This window comes from Saccopteryx leptura, chromosome 12 (genome assembly GCF_036850995.1).
Source record: "Saccopteryx leptura isolate mSacLep1 chromosome 12, mSacLep1_pri_phased_curated, whole genome shotgun sequence".
In the NCBI taxonomy this organism is placed as follows: Eukaryota; Metazoa; Chordata; class Mammalia; order Chiroptera; family Emballonuridae; genus Saccopteryx; species Saccopteryx leptura.
Window position 1 is genome coordinate 17,363,499 of NC_089514.1, and position 25,793 is coordinate 17,389,291.

A 25,793-nucleotide genomic window follows, 5' to 3' on the forward strand; every position below is an offset into this window, starting at 1 on the left:
ACAGAGATTCACCTTCGGGTCACCAGACATACACCTATTTTCCTAAACACCCATCGTAACTAACGCAAGTTTTTCTCTCCTTATCCTTTCATGATGAGTGTGCAGAAGACGGGACAGTGTGGTGGCAGCAATTGTCTCAATGGTGTTTGACTTTCAGCAGAATACGGGGCCTATTCTGAAGTTCTTTGGCGCACATTCGTTTCCAGGAATAGCGATCATGATTTAGGGCTAGGTTGTGCAGAAAGTAAGGAGGGGTTACGGGGAGGGAGAGTCTCAGGCTTCCCAGTTCACTTGGTCCAAGTCCAAATCAACCCTGGCTGTTAGGAAGAGGAGTGAAGTGGGGCTTTTCAGCCAAAAGGGAATTGGGGTTGGGGGCAGTAAAGTGGTTTTGGTGGAGGATTATGGAAACCCCGTACCTATGTTTGAGGTGCCCAAGGCTCCTACCCTCTCCCTCTGGGTTCCGGGAGTGGCCGAGGGGGGCCGGGTCTGCAGGCGGAGGTGAGCTGCGGGAGAGGGCGTGGCGCGGCGGGGCGGGGCCGGGCGCACCTGGGCGGGGAGGGGGAGGTGCACGGGGCTGAGCCCGGCGGGGGCCCCGGCGCGCGCCAATGGGCAGCGGCTGGCAGCGCGCCCCGCGCCAGAGCCGCAGTCGCGCCCTCTCGCCGCCTGGCGAAGGCGCGGACAACGCGCGGAGGCGATCGTGGAGGAGAAGAGCTGTCGGCGCCGCAGCCGCCGTCAGGGCATGAGGATGGCCGTGGGCTCCGTCAAGATGCAGCCGCCGTGCGAGAGCCCGGCCCTGGCCGCGGCGGTGGCGGCGGCGGCGGCGGACAGCGCCCTGCGCCGCGGCCCCAGCGCCCGCGAGCCCGAGCGCGAGCAGCCGCCGGTGCCGCCGCGGCCGCGGCTCAGGGACCTGCCGGCGCTGCTGCGGAGCGGGCTCACGCTGCGGAGGAAGCGGAGCGCCGCCGGGGGCCGGGTGAGTGGCCGGCAGGTCCTGCCGGGGTGGGCACAGGCGGCGCGCACGTGCAGCCCGCGCCCACCTTCGGGGGCCGCTGAAGGCGGCGTTTGGAAGTTGGGGAGGTGGCAGAAGGGGCACCCTGTGCGGGAGTAAGCAGAGGAGGGTCCCGGGATGGAGGAGTCGTAGGGTGCCCACCCGGTGAGCGACGGTTCTCCTCCCCCAGCTGGACCTGACAACCCAAGGGCACCTGCATCCCGGCTGCCGGACTGTTGGGCATCTCCGGAAGAGGGGCCGTTTGTCCCCAGAGGGGGAGCTGCAGGTGTCCGTGCCGAACTGTCGGCCAGCCCTCCAGCACGACAGCAAGCTTCAGGGCCCACCAGGGGGATCCCAGTTTGCAGGAGGCAGGGGAGGTGTGCGCTGGTTTTGGATGCCCCGTTGCAAGCTCTGGGCATCGGGACTGGCTCTGGCCGCTGCCACTGCCAAGGGGAGACCCGGGAGTTGGAAGTTACCAAGTGAGCTTCTAGCTCCTGGGTTCCGGAGTCTCCAACACTTACTCCTCCGTGACGCCCCTTGAACAGGACAGTGCACGCCCCCCCACCCCCCTTAAATCTTCATACTTCCTGATGGTGTGTTATGGTGTATTAGCTAGGATTTTCTGGTGAAGGAGTGCCCCTCGTTGGGTTCTAAGAGCATCTAATGGCCTGAGCAGGTCAGACACGTTTCGTATGTTAAGAAAGCGGGTGCCTGCCGGTCTCCTGGCATTTTTCACTGTCCACCCCAAAGGCCTCAGGCCACCTGGCTGACTTGCCCAGCTTTCCCCGCTCACCAGGGCTTTGGGGCACCTTTGGTGGGTTCTAGTCAGTTTTATTTTTTTATGTGTCCCTATTAATCAGGTTTTACTGAGAAGCTGCAACAAGGTAGTTTTGAGGGTGATCATTTTAAGGACGATGCCTTGGTTATCCGTCTTTAAAAGAAGACCTCCCTGGGAGACTTTTAGCTCTTGCAAAGATAGGTCTGTGTAAGCTTGAGAATCAAGGAGCGACCCTTGTTCTGGTGCGGCGTCCTGTGTGGACAGAAGAAGGGTCTGAACTGCTGTTGGTCTTCAGCCTCTCTGGGCTGCGTCCTTCCTTTCTTGGTCATTTTCTTTCCCACGTTGAGATGACTGTATGTGATCTACCCCAGAAAGATGTTCTGAGGATTAGCTAGGTGTAACAGGATGTCTTTCGGTTCGTGACCAGGGGAGTTGAGGAATTGCCCACAAGGGACCTTCACATGTGGCGTAAGGGACTGCCTGCAAAGAATGCGAGGAAATATGTCACAAAGATGCGATAACTACATAAACGCAAGAACGAGAGTTGTAGACTTTGCAGGAATCTAGGGGAAAGTAGGTCAGATCGTGTTCCTATTATCCTTGACAGTTACTTTTTCATGGCACAGAATCCTGAAGACATGAGGGCAGTCAGGCGGTCTGCGAAGAATACGGCTGAGAGGTTCTTGTAAATAGATCTGGAGTATTCATCTGCATGGAGGCTTGTGTTTCTCCCCGCCTGGGGTGATGTTGTGTGCCTCACCAATATACAAATTTAGGCTTATCTTCTTAATTATTCAGAATGTGGTTACTTCAAATAATGTATACTTTATTAACCCTTCTTCGGTGCTAATACTATATTCTCTTTGAGACATTCCAAACACATTTTATAAGTGCATGGCCAGTTTCTTTTTGGGGAAAGACTCAAATTTTCCATTGTTGGAAATCCACAATTCTCATCTGTCTTCGCCTCCTTTGGCTTTAGGACCACCTTTGTGATTTGGGGAACCTTCCATAGCAAAGAAGTAGGAATTTGAAAGAAAGAAAAAAAGGTGAAATATGTACCTGAATTAGTCTGCTCAGACTGCCATAACAAAATACCGTAGACGGCCCTGGCCAGTTGGCTCAGTGGTAGAGTGTTGGCCTGGTGGTGATGTCTCAGGTTTGATTCCTTGTCAGGGCACACAAAAGAAGTGACCATCTGCTTCTCCACCCCTCCTTCTCGTTCTCTCTCTCTTGTCCTCCTGCAGCCATGGCTTAATTGGTTTGAGCAAGTTGGCTCTGGGTGCTGAGGATGGCTTGGTGGAACCTCCAACCTCATGCACTAAAAATAGCTTGGTTGCCAAGCAGTGGTCCTAGATAGGCAGAGCATTGCTAACTGTAGGAGGCTTGCTGGGTGGATCCTAGTCAGGGTACATGTGGGAGTCTGTCTCTCTGTCCCCTCTCCTTGCACTTAAAAAAAAATACCATAGACTGGGTGGTTTAAGCAACAGAAATTTATTTTCTCACGGTTCTAGATGTTGGGAAGTCCAAGATCAGGGTGCCAGCTGATTTGGTTTCTGGTAAGAGTTCTCTTTCTGGCTTCAGACAGCTGCCTTCTCCCTGTGTCCTGACATCGCTATTCCTCACACATGGAGGGACATAATCTCTCTCTCTTCCTTTTCATGTAAGCCTGCTGATTCCATCGTGGAGTCCCGACGCTCATGACCTAGTCTAACTCTAAATACCACCCCCATCTTGGGCCCCATTTTCAAATGCTGTCACACTGGGGTTTAGGGCTTCAACTTAAGGATTTTGAGGAGAATCAAATATTAAAAGTAACAGAAGCATTTTGAAGAAATATACATACCAAATCAGTTGGTGACTTGTGAGCATCTGGGGTCACCTGGTTAGCCCCTTGGTTAGGGCAGTGATGCTAATGCAGATGACTCATAGCTGGACCCTTCTGTGGACCTCACGTTTCGTATCTCTGGGGCTGCACCTCCAGAGTACAGCTGAGTGATTATATGGGTAAGTTAACCAAAATCCATACCACTGGCTCTGGCCAGTTGGCTCAGTGGTAGAGCGTCGGCCTGGCGTGCAGAAGTCCCGGGTTCGATTCCTGGCCAGGGCACACAGGAGAAGCGCCCGTCTGCTTCTCCACCTCTCCCCCTCTCCTTCCTCTCTGTCTCTCTCTTCCCCTCCCGCAGCGAGGCTCCATTGGAGCAAAGATGGCCCGGGCGCTGGGGATGGCTCCTTGGCCTCTGCCCCAGGCGCTAGAGTGGCTCTGGTCGCAACAGAGCGACGCCCTGGAGGGGCAGAGCATCGCCCCCTGGTGTGCAGAGCGTCGCCCCCTGGTGGGCGTGCTGGGTGGATCCCGGTCAGGCACATGCAGGAGTCTATCTGACTGTCTTTCCCTGTTTCTAGCTTCAGAAAAATACAAAAAAAAAAAAAAAAAATCCATACCACTGATTAAAAAAAAAAAAAAGGCAGCTCTGTGCATTACACGAATAGGTAAGAAAGTTTACAATTTCTGCATTGACCAAGATGTGGGTGAAGAACTGGCGACTTTTGTCCATGCTGCCTTGGGCTCCCACAGATCTGTACAATCTGATAGCAGCTGTCATCAAACTTGTGTTGCCCAACTCAGGGTGCCTCGTAGGTGATCTCTGGGTCTGTGTGCGGAGGGGAGATTAGGCTGACATTTGGTTAATACTGCAGAACCCCAGGGATGCTTGGTTCTGTCACTTCTAACCATATTGAATTCCAAATGCATACTGATTAAGATTCTTTGCACCTCTTTAGGCTAAGTAGGGAGTGACTGAATTAGTATAATACTAATAATGGGTGGACCCTATTATCAAAAAAAAAATAGTATTAAGATAAAGCAGTGCTTGAATTTTCACCAAAACCCCTTTATTCATTTTTTTAAGAACTTTTTGTTATGGAGGTTATGAGAGAGAAGTATAATAAGCACCCAGGTTTCAACAGTTTCTAACATCTGCCAGTCTTATTTCATTTATTTCCTCCTTCCTTGTTTTTTTTTTTGTTTTTTTTTTTTTTTGTGGGGGCTGCTGTACTTTATGGTAACATCTTAAACATCATATCATCTCACTCATAAATATTTCAGTTTACATCTCTGATAAGGACTTTTTTCTTTAAAGAAACAACTTCTAGCCCTGGCCGGTTGGCTCAGTGGTAGAGTGTCGGCCTGGCGTGCAGAAGTCCCGGGTTCGATTCCCGGCTAGGGCACACAGGAGAAGCGCCCATCTGCTTCTCCACCCCCCCCTCTCCTTCCTCTCTGTCTCTCTCTTCCCCTCCCGCAGCGAGGCTCCATTGGAGCAAAGATGGCCCGGGCACTGGGGATGGCTCCTTGGCCTCTGCCCCAGGCGCTAGAGTGGCTCTGGTCGCAACAGAGCGACGCCCCGGAGGGGCAGAGCATCGCCCCTTGGTGTGCAGAGCATCGCCCCCTGGTGGGCGTGCCGGGTGGATCCCGGTCGAGCGCATGCGGGAGTCTGTCTGACTGTCTCTCCCCATTTCCAGCTTCAGAAAAATACAAGAAAAAAGAAAAAAAAGAAACAACTTCTATGCCATTTTTATACCTAAAAATGTTAACAATCATTCCTTAATATAATTCCCATATTCAGATTTTCTCAAAGGTATCCTTTTACTTCTGATGTGTTGGAATCAGGAACTATAAATAAGGTTCTCACATTGCATTTAGTAATTAGGTTTTTAAATTGTATTTATTAGTCTTTCCCCATCCCCCACCGCTTTTTTTATTCCTTTGATTTGAGGTAGAGAGTGGGTCATTTATTCAAGAGTGTTCCACTTTCTTGGCTAATTTCATGGTGTTATTTCACTTGTTTCTCTCTTTTCCATGTTTCCTGTAATCTGGCAGTGAGATGTAGAGGCTTGATTAGATTCAAGTTCAAAGACAAGCATCTTTGTAGATGGTGCTGTGGAAAATCCACTGCGTCACATCACAGGACCCATGACGTCTAGATGGTTCTTTTTGAGATGTTAAGATTAAGATTGATTTGTGCGTTCAGGTAGAGTCAACTTATCTTTCTACCTTCCACCTAATGATTTTAGCATCATAGATAGATTTAGCCTCGGTCCGTTTCGTTAGGGGTTGTAAAGTAGTATGATCTAAATCTGTGATTCCCGTTTTTGAAAAATGTTTATACTTTTTATTGATGTATAGTCGACATACAATATTCATATTATATTAGTTTTAGGTATACAACATAATTATTCAATATTTATATATACTGTGTGTAGGCCCAGTAGTGGCCTTCGCCTTTGCCAGGCAGGTACAGGTTCACATTAAATTCGGGCAGATGGTAAAGAAACGGTGGAGCCAAAAAATGGTGGGCCATTCCTTTATTCTAGCCTCGCACCCCGCAGGCGAGTAAAAACACACAGGGCTCCAAATCCCACTCCTTCAGCGCTCACAAAGCTACGGACACACCCGGGTTTTCCTAGAATTGAAGGCCCCACCAGTCTTTTTTTTTGCATTTTTTTTTTTTTTTTTGCATTTTTTTTTTCTGAAGCTGGAAACAGGGAGAGACAGTCAGACAGACTCCCGCATGCGCCCGACCGGGATCCACCCGGCACGCCCACCAGGGGGCGATGCTCTGCCCACCAGGGGGCGATGCTCTGCCCACCAGGGGGCGATGCTCTGCCCATCCTGGGCATCGCCATGTTGCGACCAGAGCCACTCTAGCGCCTGAGGCAGAGGCCAAGGAGCCATCCCCAGCGCCCGGGCCATCTTTGCTCCAATGGAGCCTTGGCTGCGGGAGGGGAAGAGAGAGACAGAGAGGAAGGCGCGGCCGAGGGGTGGAGAAGCAAATGGGCGCTTCTCCTGTGTGCCCTGGCCAGGAATCGAACCCGGGTCCTCCGCACGCTAGGCCGACGCTCTACCGCTGAGCCAACCGGCCAGGGCGGCCCCCACCAGTCTCAGTCCCCTCTGGTTCCCCATCTGCACACCTTCTCCCTCCTCATCTCTGCACAAAGTGGCTTCTCCTTCCGCACCCTGCCATCTTGCCTTCCTTCTTCCTCCTTCTAAAAAACTACCTGGGCCCACAAAGACCCCCTCCTCCAGCACACATTAGCGTAACAATGGCCCTTCCCAGGCAGGGAGGTAATTAGCAAAATCACAGATCACATACCTGGGCAGCGGCCATTTTTAACAAGGTGAGCAAACATAAAAAAATCACATTTTACAAACTTATTTGCCCAACACTATGAAATGATCACTACGATAAGTCTAGTTAACATCCTGAATCACCATACATAGTTTGCAGAATTTTTTTTCTTGAGATGAGAACTTTTAAGATGTATCCTCTTAACAACTCTCAATGATGCAATACAGTATTATTAACAATAGTTGCCATGCTGTACAGCCTATCCCCATGACTGACTTATTTTTATACCTAGGAGTTTGTACCTTTTGACTCCCTTCCCCCATTTTGCCCACCCCGTACCCCCCACCTCTGGCAACCAACAGTTTGTTCTCTGTAGCTATGAGGTTTATTTTACTTAATTTTTTAATTTTAGATAGAGATAGAGAGAGAAACATCGATTTGCTGTTCTACTTATTTATGCATTCATTGGTTTCTTTTTTAGAGAGAGAGATATGAAGGGGGAGAAATGAGAAGCATCAACTCGGTTGAGCCACTTTAGTTGTTCCTTGATTGCTTCTAATACGTGCCTTGACCCCTGGGTGAGGGAGGAGAGGGGTCAAGCCAAGCCAGTGATTCTTTGCTCAAGCCTGTGACCTTGGGCTTCAAGCCAGCGACCTTTGGGCTAAAGCCAGCAACCTTGGGATCATGTTGTTGATCCCACACTCAAGCCACCAACTCCACACTCAAGCTGGCAAGCCTGCACTCAAGCTATTTTTTATTTTTTAGATTCCACATATAAGTAAGACCATACAGTATTTGTCTTTCTCTGTCTGACTTATTTCACTTAGCAAAATGCCCTCAAGTTCCATCCATGTTGCAAACAGCAAGATTTCCTTCTTTTCAAATGGTTAAGTAATGTTTCATTGTATACATACCACATTTACTTTATGCAACCTTTATGGACCTGTAGGTTGTTTCCATATCTTGGCTATTGTAAATAATGCTGCAGTGAACATGGGGGTTCATACATCTTTCCTAGTGTGTGTTTTTGTTTTCTTCAGACAGATTCCCAGAAGTGGAATTTCTAGACCCTGTGTTAGTTCTAGTTTTAGTTTTTGAGGAACTGCCTTATAATTTTGCATAGTGGCTGTGCCAATTTACAATCCCACCAACGGTACACAGGGCTTCCTTTTCTCCATGCCCTCGTCAGCGCCTGTTATTTATTTATTTATTCTGTCATTTTCTATCATTCCTCTTGCGTTTATTATTTGGAATTCTCTCTATGAAGAACTTACTCCCATGGGTTCTTTGGGTCTCTTGAAATTTAGATTGTGTAGGAAAGACAGGGAAAAGGCCTAATGTTTTCCTTTTTTATCAATTTTCTGAGTAATGATTTGTGCTCCAACAATCTCTCATGGTAATCAATGAGTTTCTCTGTTTTAAGTATTGTTAAGAACTTGTGGATCTTAGTGTATTTGTTTCAGTCCATTGCAGTCAGTATTTTTTCTGATGCTCAGTTTGGCCTTATCTCCTGTAGGATTTTACAAGGCCCCCGTCGTCTCTGATACTGTCTTGCTTTCTGGTACAAGATATTCAGAGCTTATCTCGTCCATTCCTGGCTTCAGACCCGAAGTCGGTCATTTTTTCTAAGGAGCACGGCTTCTTTTTCCTGAAAACCCTTTATCTCCCCTACGTTTTGCCTCTCTTCGGGGTTACATTATTTTTACCTTGGTTTAAGCCTTCCATCTTAAGTTTTTGTTTCTTTTAAAATCCTTCTCCTCAGGCCATTTCTAAGACTGTCATTTTCTCCCTCTAATGAAATAGCTGGTGACGACCATTCCCTCGTTCTATATATACTGTCAGAGTGCGGCCGCTGACTTATTTTGGGCCTTGGCTGCTGGGATCCTTTTTTTGCACTTCTCTGCCACCTTCTTCAGCTCCTGGAAATCTGTTTCATTGCCAGCAGCCGGAAGCCTTCGCCAGTGTGCAGGGTCATTCACCAGAACCGCCCGGGGGTTCTCAGGACTGCCTTCCCTCCCCTGCTCTTCTCAGGGGCGCCCCACTCAGGCAGGGTCCCCGCGGCCTGGCAGGGGAAGCTGGAGAAACTGGAAGAACAGCCGCTGGCTCTGTGTAGGAGATTCTCTCATTTCCATTTACAGTCACTACCAGGTGATCCTTTCTCCAAGAAGAACAAGGTCGCCCATGGCCTCGTCCAAGGCGGAGTGGTTACACGTGACCTAATACTCGCCTCTGCCGGAAATCAGGCTTTGTTGATTGAGAAACACATACTGCTCTGAGTTATCCCAGCAGGCCCCACTTACACTCTTTTTTATACACGTATCTTACAGGCAAAGCATGTAATTTGTTCTTTGTATGTAAATTAAATCCAATGGCTAACACTTCGTGGCACTTAATGCGTTTCCATGCGTGTTCTGATATAAACAAACTTCATTGAACCCGCTCACCAGACCTATGAGTTGGTCGGATGCTGTTATTTGCCTTCTGCAGATGAGGAAAGGGAAACAGCGATGTAACTTGCCTGAGATCACAGAGTGGGTGAAGGGAGGGAGACTTGAATCCAGCCTTTCTGGTTCCAGAGTCCATGCTATGAATGAACTATCTTGTTTTCCTCAAGTGCGCCGAGGGCAAAGGGTATATTTACTCTAAACTATCATAGCCTTATAGTACCGGCTCAACGCTCGGAGGCGGGTAAGTTAGTGCTGTCGGTAATGCCAGACATGGACTTTCCTTCGTTTGAGCACACAGATGCTGGTGGCAGACTGACTGGGTGTGAGGGCAGGCGGGAGGGAGGGGATTGTGGTTCTAGGTCAATGGTAACTAATATTTACTAAAATTAAAAGTGGCATTCAGTGTGTCATAAGCAGAAATGACCCAGGCCCACCTTAATCAAAGTCAATCCAGGAAGCTTGTGCATGGCCTGGCCAGGTATCTCAGTTGGTTAGAGCGTCATTCGGACACACTGTAGTTGTGTGTTCGATTCCCTGGTCAAGACACATACAGAATCAACCAATGAATGCATAAGTAAGTGGACAAATAAATCAATGATTTTTCTCTCTCTTTCTCTTCTTCTTTCTCGGAAATCAATAAATAAAAAAAACCTTGTGAATTTACCTGTTTACTTTTTTCTTATCTGCTTATGGTAGCCTGGCAGAAGATAAAAGCCATTAAGGGAAGCATGCATCTTCTAGGGAAAGTGAGTCTGATCAGACATGAGGAACACGTGATGATCTAACTTGAGAAACATTGACTACCTTGACACTATTATAATACTATGTTGACCATGGCAACAAATAAAGTAAAACTCTATGATTGCCACCTCTAAAAATATTTATTTGGGAAGAAGAAAAAGAAATGATAGGTTCATTTATTCTATTTTAATTTCATGTGAATTTTATTTTTATTTATTTAAGCAAGAGAGAGAGAGAGAGAGAGAGAGAGAGAGACAGGAAAGGAGAGAGATGAGAAGCATCAACTCATAGTTGTGGCACCTTAGTTGTTCGTTGATTGATTTCTCGTATGTGCTTTGACCAGGAGGCTCCAGATAAGCCTTTGCTCAAGCCAGTGACTTTGGGTTCAAGCCAGCGACCTTGGACTTCAAGTCAGTGACTATGAGGTCATGTCTATGAGTCCATGCTGAAGCCGGTGAGCCCATGCTCAAGCTGGTGACCTCAGGGTTTTGAACGTGGGTCCTCAGCATCCCGGGCCGATGCTTTATCCACTGTGCCACTGCCTGGTCCAGCAATTTCATGCAAATTTTAGCAGAGGAACTCAATGGCCAGTGAAAGCTGTATTTATTTCTTTCTCCCTCTTCCCTCTGACCCCTCACACAGGCTTTTGGTTTCATAATTAGAAGAGCCCGGGTTATGGCTTCAGAGTAGGGTTGGAGTCCCCGTGCTGTCACTTGGCATCCTTGTGTGACTTAACTCTCTGAGCTCTTTAAGCCTCAGTGTCTTCTTCTGTAATGAGGTACACTGTGGGTCAGGCTTCTCCAAGAACAGAGAGAAGATATAGAAAGCTTGGGGCACATTGGAACTGAAATGATTTTCTTTCCCAGCTGGATGCTTATTCTAGGCGAACGAGCTCTCATAGACATATTTATGGAAATCTAGGCACAATTTTTTTTTTTTTGCTTTCCTATGCAATGTCAGGTTCCATGTTTTGAAAAATCTTGATATTCTAACAGATAGTGAATATTTTAGGTGGTGTCTAACAGAATAGTCTGAGTCTCACACTTGCACCATCTCTTAAATCGACTTGGCAGTAATTGGACACATGTAGCTAAAAATAGATGGAAAGGTGGGAGATAAGTCATTGGTGGTGACTTTTGAGTCCTTGGGATTTTTTTTTTTTTTTTGCTTCAATATTGCATAACAACCCTTGTTAGGGATACCATAATTTCAGTGATGATATGTGATCTGGAAGTAGTTTGTGAGAAGTTAAACAATTTTCTGTGAAAGCAAAATAATTAGGATCGGTGACCTTTTTGTGGTCAATTGTTATGATGATAATTCATTCATAAATGGATATAGAAAAGGGAAAGTCCACAGATGTCATTGTGGATACTGGCATGTCTTTTTCGGATGAAAGCTTCAATAGCCCCCTAAAGGGAGGAAACTACAGTCCAGAGAGGTTAAGTAACTTTTCTGTGGTCACCCAGGTAGGAAGTTAAAGAGGCAGGTTGGAGCTCAGGACTGTCTGATTCCAAAATCTATGTCTTTTCCTCAATACCATATTATCTAAGATTCTGACATAATTATAACATGGTATGTTGAAACAGTGGATACACTGGACATTTCAAGTCTTAGTGTGGAACACGATGGCTCATTCTCTCTCCAGAGTCTTCAGTCATGGCTTCCAAGATCAGTCTTTAGTTACACACGAGTTTGGCAATGGTTTGAGCAGCAGCTGTCCATTATCTGCCAGCGTACCAGCCATTTGCAAGAAACACGAAGGTTTGGGGTGACTCATCCCAGAAGCCATTGTTTCCTCAGGGGGTTCGGAAGCTGACTAGCCCCATATTGGGACGGTACTTGGGAGAGGTGTATAACAGGCAGGCCCCTCTTCTGGGATCTGTGGGCGACTGGAGAGAGAGGGAGGAGTTTCTGGTAACCAGGGATTTACATTTCTGATGGCAACTTGTTTGATATTTAAGAAACTTCAGATTAGGAAATGGGAAGTGCTTATAATTGAATAAAATCACTGAGAATACACAAATGTCTTTATTTTTAAAAATTTCCATTGATTAGAGAGAGAAAGTGAGGAAGAGAAAGGTTGGGGGAAGGAGGAGAGAGAGAGAGAGAGAAACATCAATTTACCCTTCCACTGACTTGTTCCACTTAGTTGTGTGTACACAAATAGCTTTTAATAAAATTGTTTTGATATATTTATCTTCATTTTTTAATGTGGTATGATTACCCTAAGCAAATGGTTCCTAACATTTTTGATCCCAGGCCGTTTTAAGAATCAGAGGATAGCACCCCAGTAAAATGCACGTGCAGACATAATTTTGTGTCTCATTTCAGATGGTTTGTAGATGTTGGAAAGCCTGGGTCACCACAGACCTTACTTCAATAGTCCTTCCCCACCCTGCTTTCTTGAGAGCAGCACCATGGTTCCATAAGTATTTTATTCATTCATTCATTCATTTATTTATCTATCTATTGTATCTTTCTGAAGTGAGAAGCTGGGTGTCAGAGAGACAGACTCCCACTTGCGCCCGACCAGCATGTCCACTAGGGGGCGATACTCTGCCCATCTGGGGCATTGCTCCGTGCAACAGGAGCCATTCTAGCCCCTGAGGCAGAGGTCATGGAGTCATCCTCAGTGCCTGGGCCAACTTTGCTCCAGTGGAACCTTGGCTGCAAGAGGAGAAGAGAGAGAGAGAGAGAAAAGAGAGGGGAAAGGGTGGATAAGCATATGGGTGCTTCTCCTGTGTGCCTTAGCTGGGAATTGAACCCAGGACTTCCACTCGCCGGGTTGATGCTCTACCACTGAGCCAATCAGCCAGGACCTCATAAGTATTTTAGTTTTTTAAAAAAATCTTTCCTTCCTTCAAAAACCTAATCATATCAAGCAATGATTCTTTTGTCGGTAAATATTTCCTTGAATTAAAGTCTTTTGTCAGTTTGTTGAATTGGAAATTATTCGCCTCTGAATGTAGCGAATGCATTAATAAGCCCTGATAGGTGATGGTGGTCATGATGTTAACTTATTATTTAACAAGTCCTTACATAGCATTTATGGTGTCCAGTTATTTGAAGTACCTTAAGAACACTCATTCTTCTAATCCTTGTGACATCCTTAATGTGGCAGATGCTTTCAATGTCTTTCTTTTTTTTATTCCAAAGAGGAAAATAAGGTACAGGGAGGCTTAGTTGCCTAAGATCACCCTTTAAGTGAAGGAACCAAGATCTGAGCCCAAGAAATAGGGATTCAGATTACAAAGTCTGCCTATTCTGCTGTGTCTTCTCTCTAAATAAAATAATGTATTTCCTGATTACAGTTTCTCTCTTTCTCTTTTCATTTTATACTTTTGAAGTAGAGATGAATGTTACAAGTGAAGTGATCATTTAATGGGATACATTCCCTCTACTCCCTGTAAAGCTATTAAAGTGATGGTTTGTCTTAAAATTCTAGTGTTTTAGAATACAGGAACTATAGTAAGTCATGTTTTAGTTTTTAAAATTAGCTGCAGAGTTTATCTGTAGAAATATCAAAGGAAATCACAGCTTTAAAACAAAATCCGTATCTATTTATGAAGTGTGAAAAATGCGAATTAAGATTATATTAACAATGTATATGAACACTGATACCGCTTAGGTAATGATTTAAATGTCAGAGGAGCATAAATTTAAATTTTTTTCTCCAAGAGCCATGAGTAATCATCTCAGAGTAATGTTAAAGTGGAAGAAACTGAAATTCTTTTAAGTGAAACTATATATACATATAAAATTGGTTACTGGTTCCCTCATAGATTTCTTTTTAAGTAAAATTTAAAGTTAAACTTTCCATATAAATTCCTTGCTTTTTGAAACTAAGAACTGTGAACGTGCTGTAATAACAGCAGATTAAGATTTACCTTTGAGTCACCAGTCCGTGTGTGTGAATGGGCGGATCTTACCCTGTGACTCAGTTCATCTTTTTAAAAAATTCTTTGTCTGCTTTGTTCGTGGGGCCTTGGCTTCTTCTCCCTTGTAAAATGCTTTTCTTTCATTTTGCACTATGTGTGTTACCTGTAGGGAAAAAAACCTAATTCAAGGTTTCTAATAAAGGCTAAACAAACCTTCACTGAAGGTAAGGAATCTAGAAAGCCGGGACTTCTGCAGTCCAGCTGGTTGTCTTCCTGAATATTTTCCCCCCTAACTGGTCTGGCAACTTAAACTTACAGCCCCGTTGGTGGTTTTGTTCAGTTGAATCTGACCTTGTCAAATCATTTACCTGCCGCTGTTTGGAGGTGTGCAGGCAAATCCTTGTGGCCCCCCTCCCCCACTGGGAAGCCCGGTGCTGACTGTAAATTTGTTTTACTCTCTGCTGTTACTGTTGCGGAAGTGAACAGCTTATCGCTTCTGCTTGGTCTAACACACTAAGTGTTGGCTGTAATGAACAAACGCTGCACATGGTCTCCTCCTCCGTATTGTGCTGTGAATTTATATATAGGTATGAAATCTTTTGTAGGAAAGGAAAAAAAAATGTAGGGCAGATATATGAAGATACCTTATAGAAATTAGGGGAAGTATGATGCCTGTATGAGTCCATTAAAATAGACTTAGCAATGGTGTAGTTGAGAGAACATGCTTTTTCCTGTGTTTCTCACCTAACATCAACTGTGTGATATAGAATAAATCAAATACCCTTTTGAGGCTCTGTCTCTAGAATGGAATTCCAGTATTCTATCACGGAAATCAATGGTGGGAGAGAGGGGTCAGTTTTCATTTTTTGCTCCTTGTCTGACCAACGTCAGAGCAGTGGTCTTTCTCCAATAAGATGGCAGTTCAACCTCCAGAATGCTTTGGGGCATACCTTAGACCAGGGGTCCCCAAACTTTTTACACAGGGGGCCAGTTCACTGTCCCTCAGACCATTGGAGGGCCAGACTATAAAGAAAACTATGAACAAATCCCTATGCACACTGCACATATCTTATTTTAAAGTAAAAAAAACAGAACGGGAACAAATACAATATTTTAAATAAAGAACAAGTAAATTTAAATCAACAAACTGACCAGTATTTCAATGGGAACTATGCTCCTCTCACTGACCACCAATGAAAGAGGTACCCCTTCCGGAAGTGCGGTGGGGGCCGGATAAATGGCCTCAGGGGGCCGCATGCGGCCCGCAGGCCGTAGTTTGGGGACCCCTGCCTTAGACAAATAGAAAGATGGATTTTTACTATTTACCATGTCTTTTGAGTTGGGGAGGGGAAGCAAATGCATTAATACAAAGAGCATCTGAAGATGCAGGAAGAATATGATTAAATCAAGACTCTCTCATATCAAAAGAGTAGAAAGAACATACCTGTAAGTCTGTCTCCAGAAGATTAAATTGTTTGGCCATAAACAGAATTCTGGGAGAGGTGTCAGAAGGGAGCTCGTGGCAGCCAACTCTTAGTGTCTGGGAGATCGGAGATCTTCCCAAGGTGGTTTTATCTCCTGTTAGATAAGGGGTTTGTTGCTATTTCTTGTCATCAATGAAAGCTGTTTCTTAGTCTCAAATTAGCATCACTTTTGTTTACCTCCGCTATTTTAAATTTATCACAAATCTTCAAATGGCACCAGTTGAAGCACTGAAATTTCCCCTCCTCTTGGCACAGCTCCTTAAAAAAAAATGTAAAAAGCCGTTTAGTCATAGTGTAAATTACCTTGGATATCTAATGAAATTAGAGCTTAAAAAAACTCAACAACTTCAATTCCTCAGTAGCTGGCTGTTTACTCTGCTGTCATTATATAATGGTTTACATTTACAAAGTGCTCTCACACACAGTTTTATTTCACTGTTTTCATGACTTTGGAGTAGGTGCTTCTTTCTTATCCAGACTCAACGGCAAGGTACTCAGCTCCTCCATGTCAGGAGCTCACCGGCTGTGAAGCAAAGATGGTGCCCACCCGATAGGGTGGTGAGACTAAGTAAATTAATATATGCAGTACTATAAAGACAGAGCCGCCTGACCAGGCAGTGGCACAGTGGATAGAGCGTCGGACTGGGATTCAGAAGACCCGGGTTTGAGACCCCGAGGTCGCCAACTTGAGTGCGGGCTCATCTGGTTTGAGGAAAAGCCCACCAGCTTGAACCCAGGGTCGATGGCTCCAGCAGGGGGTTACTCGGTCTGCTGAAGGCCCGCGGTCAAGGCACATATGAGAAGGCATTCAATGAACAACTAAGGTGTTGCAATGCGCAATGAAAAACTAATGATTGATGCTTCTCATCTCACTCCATTCCTGTCTGTCTGTCCCTGTCTATCCCTCTCTCTGACTCACTCTCGGTCTCTGTAATAAATAAATAAATAAATAAATAAATAAATAAATAAATAAATAAATAAAAATTAAAGACAGAGCCAGTTATGTAGAGATGGATTAGTAAGTGTGAGCTGCTGCAGTTGTTATTGCCAGCACCACCATCACCATCATCACCATCATCACCATCATCATCACCATCATCACCATCATCACCATCATCACCCACCATCACCACCATCACCGTCATCATCACCATCATCAACATCATCACCCACCATCACCACCATCACCGTCATCATCACCATCATCACCATCATCACCATCATCACCATCATCATCACCATCATCACCATCATCACCATCATCACCATCATCACCCACCATCACCGTCATCATCACCATCATCATCATCACCATCATCACCCACCATCACCACCATCAGCATCATCATCACCGTCATCATCACCATCATCACCATAATCATCTCCTGAAATGATAGGTCTGCGGGTTTCTAAGGCCAATCCCTTTGGAAAGCTGAAAGAAATTTATTGGTTCTATTGATAGCAATTAAGTACAAAAACTGAGGCTCAAACCTGGGTATCTTGCTGACGGTCAAAGTGAGGAGGTGAAGAGTCAGGGGTTCCATAGACTGGACTCTGTTGAGTGCAGGTGTCTCTGACAGGTATCTGTGGACTGTTCTTCTTAAAACTGTCAAAAGTGGGGTCTAAAGGAAGACTTCTCAAACGTTAGCATGCGTGAGAGTCCCTGCAGGGCTTGTAAAATCTGAGTCCAGGGCCCCAATCTTAGAGATATTGATTTAATGGCACATGAATGGGGCCCAAGAATCTGCATTTCTATCCAATTCCAGGCGATGCTGATGCTCCTGGTCCATGGACCACACTTCATAGCTCAGGTCTAAGGGGCCTCAGAAGTTTGGTGACTTCCATCATCAGAAAATTATTGAGGCCAAGAGTCTGCCCCATTTTCTGTTTGTCCCCTTTATGATAGAAGGCCAAACCAAGGGAGAAAACCATGACTAGAACATCTTTACTGAATTCATAATATTGGAAGTTCCCTTACTGTCTCCAGAGGGGGACTGGCAGTTAAAAAGAAGCAGTGACCATGCAGAACAAGAGGGTCAAGGCAGCTGTGCTGGTGGTTCTCTGTTGGTCCGTCCCATGTACTCTCTACCCAGAACTTTCTGTTCTGGGCTGTGCCCACCGGGGATGGTGGTCCCTAGGGCTCTCTGGACCAGCTGGTTTCGGTTTGGGTCCAGTCAATGGGAGGCCAGGAGGAGAGAGAAGTCAGGGGTACCAGCTGCTCCTGCCCCCTCTCTTTCTCAGTGTGGTGCTGGCGGTGACTGTGACCGTCTATTACTAGAAGTCCCTCCTCAATTGCTCTGTCTAGCTCCAGTCTCCAGTAAAGCCGTGTCTTCCCCTAATCCCTCCTGCCTGTGGCTGTTCGAGACTTGCATTGCCAGCCTCCGGATGCAGCAGTATCTCCCGATGGGTCTCAGAACCTTGCCCACCATCTTCGATGGGCTCTTTCTTGAGAGGACCCTTGGAGTAGGAGCCCAGGGGGAGCAGCGCTGGGACGAGTGACGGTAGTTGTAGCCTCGGTGAGAAGCTCCGAATGGAGCAGGCGTTGGCTGTGGCGGAGGCAAGAGGCCTCTGCAGTTTAGGCAGAGGGTGCGGAGTGCAGGGAAGGGGCCTGGCCTCTACGGGGAAGCTGGGCTTAACCTCCGAAGGTCTTGACAGGTCCCTGTAGAAGCTGTCCTGTGCTAGAAGGTGACCCAAGTGCTTTTTCGGCACCATTCCTGTGCAGAAACCTGGATGGCTAGCTAGGGTTCGGAATCAAAGACGCTTTTATACGAGCAGTTCGCATTCCTTGCCTACAATTGCCTGCCAGTTCTTTTCTCCCGCCCCATGCTTTTTTCACAGACACCCTTAGCATTGGTAGTCTATACGCAGGACTTATCAGACCTTTACGGAGCACTTTGATCTTGCTAAACTGTGTTCCACTATACTGAACGCGTTGTGAGATGCCTGCCTAAACTGCGTTGACAAAGTAACAAACAAATAGTTGAATGGAATAATTATACCTTCGGTTCCTTTGCCCATGGGCTGCCGTGATGGGTGCGTCAATAAGATGAAAAACATTTTTCGTGGTTTTGGTGTTCAGCCAAATCATCTTCTGCAATAACCTCCGGTGAAGCAGGGTCCCCGTACAAACCTGCCCCGGCCCTGTGTGTCTTCCAGTTCCCTGAGACTGAAGTGTTATGCCCAGATTGAACCTATTTCACAGCTTTTCTAGATAATTTTGGGATAACAGAGGTTGATTACCAGCCTCCAAATAGCTTATTTTAGTAGATGAAAAGTTTAAAGACAAAACAGACCCTTGGGCTGAAGTTTTCTGTTGTTACCATTCCTTAAGAAGAAGCCAAGTTCTCTATCAGGAAAAATTAACTCGGATATTTCTCCCTCTATTTGGATTTTCATATATTTATGTGTCAGGAAACGTGGATGTGTGAGAAAGTTGGGAGTATAACCTCTTACAATGGAGGCGAATCACGATGAAGTCACACGTTACTCACGGCGGCACAGATTGAAGGCGTATAAACCCTTTGTCTTTGCTCGATTTCCCCCTCCTTTTTAGTTCTTTATCCAGTAAGGCCTGGTGGCTGCGTACCCCAAGAAGACAAGCCCCTGCAAAGCTTAGAGGAGGGGGTCCCAAATCTGCAGGGACAGGGGTGGTGCCGTGCCAGCAGGAGGCTACCCAGAAGTGATGGTGCGTGAGCCTCACGACCTGTTCGAGGAAACTGACCGGAGCAGTCAGAGGGGTTCCAGGAAGTGACACTGGTGGAGAGCCCACAGTCCGTGCAGGGGACAGAGAGGAGCCCACAGTCTGTGCAGGGGACAGAGAGGAGCCCACAGTCCGTGCAGGGGACAGAGAGGAGCCCACAGTCCGTGCAGGGGACAGAGAGGAGCCCACAGTCTGTGCAGGGGACAGAGGGAGCCCACAGTCCGTGCAGGGGACAGAGAGGAGCTCAGCGTGGGGCAGTGGGTGCAGCTGGGCTCCCGTCCCGCAGGCTTCTTTCCAGTTGCAGGCCCTAAGGCGAGGCTGGTTCTTCCCGATCTACCTGGTTTCCACCCCCATCTAGAGTGGAAGTCCTCCCTCTGCCCCTCGCTGGAGAAGGAGCCCTTTCTCGGTATCTTCCTCTCTGGTTTGGCCCTCAGATGAGTCTAGTTAGTTTTTCTCCTGGTGTTTTTGAAGACTCGTCTCCTTACTCTCTTCCCTTAGAACGAGCTGGTCACCTTCACTGTGGGTTTGGTTTCCTTTGGCTTTGCCATTCCTCTTTTCTCCCCCCTCCCCCCGCCGCCTCCCCCTCCGCCTCCCCCATGCTTTGCTGCTTTGTTTGCTCCTAGCTGGGCTGTCTCGGGGGGGCCGTTTGCCCTGCCACCCTCCCTGAATCGGCTCATCTTGCTGTGTGCTCACCCCTTCTCACGGCACAGCCCTGTCACTGTTGTTTACCGGGGCCCAGCCCCTGGCTCGCTTTATGTAGCTGAGGATGCTAGATGCTTTTTTTTTTTTTTTTTTTTTTTTGGTATTTTTCTGAAGCTGGAAATGGGGAGGCAGTCAGACAGACTCCCACATGCGCCCAACTGGGATCCACCCGGCATGCCCACCAGGGGGCGATGCTCTGCCCATCTGGGGCATCGCTCTGTTGCGACCAGAGCCACTCTAGCGCCTGGGCCAGAGGCCACAGAGCCATCCTCAGTGCCCGGGCCAACTTTGCTCCAATGGAGCCTTGGCTGCGGGAGGGGAAGAGAGAGACAGAGAGGAAGGAGGGGGTGGGGGTGGAGAAGCAGATGGGCACTTCTCCTGTGTGCCCTGGCCGGGAATCGAACCCAGATAGATGCTCTTTTAAGGAGTTTGGGTGATTCAAGGCTACTCAAGGCAACTTCTGCATGTTAAAAGTAATTACCTTATGACTCTCCCAGGGGCCCTCATCCAACCTCCCTTAAATTTTTCTAGACTATTTAAGCTCTTACATTTACATGATCCTCTCCTCCTCCATCTCTAATCCTGACTCCACCCCCACCCACTACCAAGAGAAGTGGAACTTTTGCAAGTGAGTAACCATGATCTAAGTCAGTGGTTGTCAACCTGGTCCCTACCGCCCACTAGTGGGCATTCCAGCTTTCATGGTGGGCGGTAGTGGAGCAACCAAAGTATAAATAAAAAGATAGATTTAACTATAGTAAGTTGTTTTATAAAGATTTATTCTGTCAAACTTAGCGAAAATCTGACATAAAGTACTTGGTAAGTAATTATTATAATATGCTTTAACTTGTTGTAACTCTGCTTTATAAATTTTATAAGGTAAAGTTACTTCCCTACTTTATAAATCACCATTATTGTGGAACCGGTGGGCGGTTAGAAAATGTTACTACTAACAGAGATAGAAAAGTGGGCGGTAGGAATAAAAAGGTTGACTACCCCTGATCTAAGTGGTCTGCTTTAGGGAATGGACACAATTGTGTTCATTGCCGAGAAGCCTTACATTTGCAAAGCTACCTGTTTGGATAGGGACCTCTGTCTTGGTCAGAGACCGTATACAGGAAGGTACTGCTCTGCTGAGAAGTAAGATTGTGAAATTCAAAATCAGTTGTATTTCTTAATGACTGCAATAAATGCAGAAGCTTCTGTTTAAGCAATTAGCTTTGGGAGTAAAGTAAAGTGGATTAATGATTTTATTAATTGTTCTTTCATGGCAGACAGCTTCCTGTAACACAGCACTTAACCTCTCACAGCCCAGACTGAACCCCAGTGCGGTCACCCCCAGTTTTGCATTTCTTGGGGTATCTTTTCTTTCTAAAAATCTGTATTATGCCCCTGCTATCTGATTTGTCAGTCGGGATAGTGTAGGTTTTGCTGCAATAACAGTATACACCACAGTCTTGGTGGCTTAACACAAGGAGAGTTTATTTCTTCATTCTTTTTTTTTTTTTTTTTTTTTTGTATTTTTCTGAAGCTGGAAACGGGGAGAGACAGACAGACTCCCGCATGCGCCCGACCGGGATCCACCTGGCACGCCCACCAGAGGGCGATGCTCTGCCCACCAGGGGGCGATGCTCTGCCCCTCCGGGGCGTCACTCTGTTGCGACCAGAGCCATTCTAGCACCTGGGGCAGAGGCCAAGGAGCCATCCCCAGTGCCCGGGCCATCTTTGCTCCAATGGAGCCTCGGCTGCGGCTGCGGGAGGGGAAGAGAGAGACAGAGAGGAAGGAGAGGGGGAGGGGTGGAGAAGCAGGTGGGCGCTTCTCCTGTGTGCCCTGGCCGGGAATCAAACCCTGGGACTTCTGCACGCCAGGCCGACGCTCTACCACTGAGCCAACCGGCCAGGGCCAAGAGAGTTTATTTCTTGCTCACACAAAGAACATTCAGTGTCTGGGGACTGCAGGGCAGCGGTCACCCATGTGATGGCCCTGCTTCTATCTGAGGCCATTTCCGTGTCCTCATCTTCCACAGTGACTGCAGCATGTGAAGAACACATGGAGAATTCCACACAGGCTTTTGAATGCTGCTGCCTGAAGTGACTTCTGCTCGCCACTCACTCGCCAGAACAAGTCACATCACCTGATTTCCAGGCGCCGGGAAGGTGTCCTCTTCCCAGGAGCTTTGAATGGGAAAGGAAGCGCAAATGTTAGCCATGTCTGCTTCAGGCATCAAAAGCTGAGAGTGCAGAAGTGAATTAAGGCACGATCCCAGTCTCCAAGTCCAGCGGGGGAGATAAACATGTTAATAGTATTAGAATATGGTTTTACAAAACTGTACAGAAAACAAAATACACGGCATGATAACCACTATAATAGAACAGAAAGTATCTTGGGAGCACAGAGAGGAGACTTTACCTCCCTGGGCCCGAGGAGGAGAGAAGTTCGGAGCGGAGGCCACGTTAAGAGCTGGGATCTGTCTGTTCCCCAAATTTAGATCTCTATTACCTTGGTCAGCGTGGTATCTAATTTTTTATTTGATGTGCTGCATAACATCTAAACTAATAATTTGGGATAGAGCTAAAAGAAATAGGCTTTTCTGTTCTTTGAGACCTCAAGAAAGAAATGAAAGCAGCTTGTCAGCAATAGAACAGATCTGCTAGCTCAATGAAATGCAACGCACAAGGATCCTTTTAGTGAAGTCTTTCTTGCAAGAGCCACTTTTACTGAGCGATTATGCTACTGACAGTTCTTTGATCTCCAACATTAAACTTGCTGTTACTGTAAGAGGAGAACAAAGCCGAGTGTAAAACAGCAATCAAGGTTAGTTATTAGGCAACAGTGTTGCATATGTAGCACTTTGATTTGCCCAGAGATGCTGACATATTTTACATTAGTTATAAATATGAGTGGTGTGTGAACAGTGCAAAGAATTTGCTTTATACACAAGAGAAGACAAGCTCCTTCTCCTAGCTAATAAAGCCATGTTCTTGTCCCTTTTCACTGCTGGGGCGCCACTGGGCCCCCTGCTGGTCCCCCATCCTGCTGGGCTTCCTCCCACCACACGGCCTTTGCACTTGTGTTCTCTGTCTGAAACGCTCTTTTCTCCAGACACCTACTCTCCTGCTGGAAGTCTTTACTCAAAGACCATTCTCTCGATGTGGCTCCTTGGCCACCTATTTAAAATTGTAACTTCTACCTCCTTCTGTTCTATTCCTATACCACCTTCTAACATAAATAACTGATAATTAATGTGTTTATTTATTTATGATCGGTCTTCCCCCACTAGTATGTAAGCTACCCAAGAGCCAGGATTATTCTGTTTCAAACGCGGTTGTATCCTTAATCAGTCAGACCAGTGGCTGGAGCATAAAAGATTCTCAGTAATACTTGTTGAGCACATGGGGAATTAATATTTTTTTTCCATAAGTGTTCCTCTAAACTGTACACAGAGTTGTATACATACATGTATTTACCTTCCATAAAGCCTCATCACTTTTTAATTCAATAAATATCATAATGCACCAGTACCATTCCTTGGAGGAGCAAGATTGAGGACCATTTAAGGAGCCCATCGTCTGCCGGAGCAACTTCTCTGATTCTGCTTGTAATATGTACTTAAATTTGGCCAGCTCTGGAGTGCCCAGTGTGTGTCAATATGGATTAGGATTCTTGCTTGGGCTTAAGATGTGTCTCTTCATGAACTTCCTTGAAACACCTCTTTCCCAGGGTTGCTGGTGCACTCCAGTGGCTCTGAGCTTTTTCTCTGTCGTGAGGCAGTGGAGGGTGGCGTTCACACCATCCCCCCTGGTATGTTGACTCCTCTGTCAGCAAGGGAAGGATTCTACCAAACAACACAGGAAGCTGGTCTTCCCCTCCTGTTCTCCCACCCAGAAAGTACTTTGGAAAAAGGTGTTGTTTTAGCAAAAACAATCTGCTTTGATTAAAAAAATTATTTATAAAGTTCAGTACTTCACTTACTAATAATAAAGCTCTTATGGCATATAGCAATTAAGTGTGTCATGAAGGTTCATTTAAGAATAATTGGTAGACAATCTATACTGGAATAAAGAGAAAGAAGATGGAGCTTGATTAGCGGGATTAAAGGGGATTACTGGGTAGAGGTAATGTTTGAGGACAAGACTTAACTAGTTGGTAAGACTGTAGAGAAGACATGAGAGTAGGTCCTGGCAGGAAGGAACATGGCCTGAGACAGGGGGAGGAGCGGGGGAGGGGGCCTGGCTGAGACAGGGAGGCTCTGTAGACCAAAGGAAGGCGGCCAGTGATCTTGAGTTTGTCTTGGTGTTGACTTTGTTATCAGCAATGGAAAATGTCAATGGGAAACCCGTATACTACAGAGGTTGCCAGCTTTTGAATTTAATGGTCTAGTAAAAAAAAAATTTTTTTAAAGTGGGATATAACATATGACTTCTAACTTATTTTATTTTGCAAAATAAAGGTTGAAAAAGATTCAGTAGCTCTCACATTTCATTGGAGAAAAACATTTTAGCACAAAGGCAAAAAAAACCCCACAACAACAAAGGACTGCTTTTCATAATTAAATAAATTTAGCTTTATAAAAGACTCACTATAGGCCCTGGCCGATTGGCTCAGTGGTAGAGCGTTGGCCTAGCGTGTAGGAGTCCCGGGTTCGATTTCTGGCCAGGGCACACAGGAGAAGCGCCCATCTGCTTCTCCACCCCTCCCCCTCTCCTTTCTCTCTGTCTCTCTCTTCCCCTCCTGCAGCCAAAGCTCCATTGGAGCAAAGTTGGCCCGGGTGCTGAGGATGGCTCTATGGCCTCTGCCTCAGGCGCTAGAATGGCTCTGGTTGCAACAGAGCAATGCCCCAGTTGGGCAGAGCATCGGCCCCTGGTGGGCATGCCGGGTGGATCCCGGTTGGGCGCATGCGGGAGTCTGTCTGATTGCCTCCCCGTTTCCAACTTCAGAAAAATACAAAAAAAACCCAACTCACTATATTGTCTTTAGTCCTATTGTGCCCCCACATAGATGTTTGGAACCCACTTCACGTGATACATGTCTGAGGCCTGAGGACACAATCAGGTTGAGACTCTGTGGATGTGACCTAACTGATGCAAGGTGGCAATCACTATCAGTTGACAAAAGCATTTCTTTAGAGGGATGAGTCTAGGCTCATGGCGTGCAGGATGGAGAAAGGGGAAGCTGAAGGCAGGGCAGTCACTGAGGTGGTTGTGGAGCAGGTGCCAGGCGCTGAGGGCCTGTTTCAGGAAGGGGGCACCGAGAATAAGGAGTCTGAGAGTTGGGGATGGACGGGATGCTAGGATTTAGTGATTTCCTTTCTGGTTTAATGGACAGCTAAAAACGAGCAAGTGCTCACACCGAGCTCCTGGTGTTAAGAGGACTGTAACTGTTGGATATGAAGGTTGTCTGTATTCTACACAGCAGGCGTCTTAGATTCCTGAGCTCTTATTTAAGAGATTATGAGAAAGATTGTGTATGTGTGCATTATGTTTAAATGAGGAGTTGTCTCTGTGTGTGTAAGTCAGCTTATATAAAGGGAAAAGGGGGGAAGGGGATGCTTTGTAAATGACTACACAGGGTATATTTCTGCAGGACATTTTTTTGAAGTTCCAGTTTTTTGGTTCAGGGAAGGAGAAACTGCATGGCAGTCTGCTACCGACCTGGCACGTCTCCTCAGAGCCGGTACCGCCTTGTGGCCTCCAGACAGATGGAAGTGGGCCCCTGCCCCGCCCCCTGCCCAACACCTTGTCCTCGGGCTGCATCTGCTCCGTGCCAGGTCTCCACCCTCCGTGCCCGATAAGCACTGTGCCAGCTGCCCGCGGACCCAGCCTCGGGTTCGGCGGAGGACGATAAGGCGGAAGATAGCTCGTGTGGGAAGACAGGCCGCTGGTTGGGTGCAAAGGGGAGCGTTTATTTCCTTCAATCACTCCTGACTTTCTCTAGGCCTTACATTTCTC

The 25,793-nt window shown here is 46.6% G+C and overlaps 1 protein-coding gene across 2 annotated transcripts in view; it reads left to right on the forward strand.

Annotated features, from left to right (window-relative positions):
* The first annotated feature begins 653 nt into the window (after window positions 1–653).
* RAPGEF5 (Rap guanine nucleotide exchange factor 5) overlaps window positions 654–25,793 on the forward strand; it is a 218,107-nt gene continuing 192,967 nt past the window's right edge. For both annotated transcript variants that reach the window (XM_066354495.1, XM_066354496.1), the window contains exon 1: window positions 654–970. In XM_066354495.1, coding sequence (XP_066210592.1) covers window positions 740–970 — 231 coding nt within the window. In that variant the 5' untranslated portion in view covers window positions 654–739. The remainder of the gene's footprint in view (window positions 971–25,793) is intronic.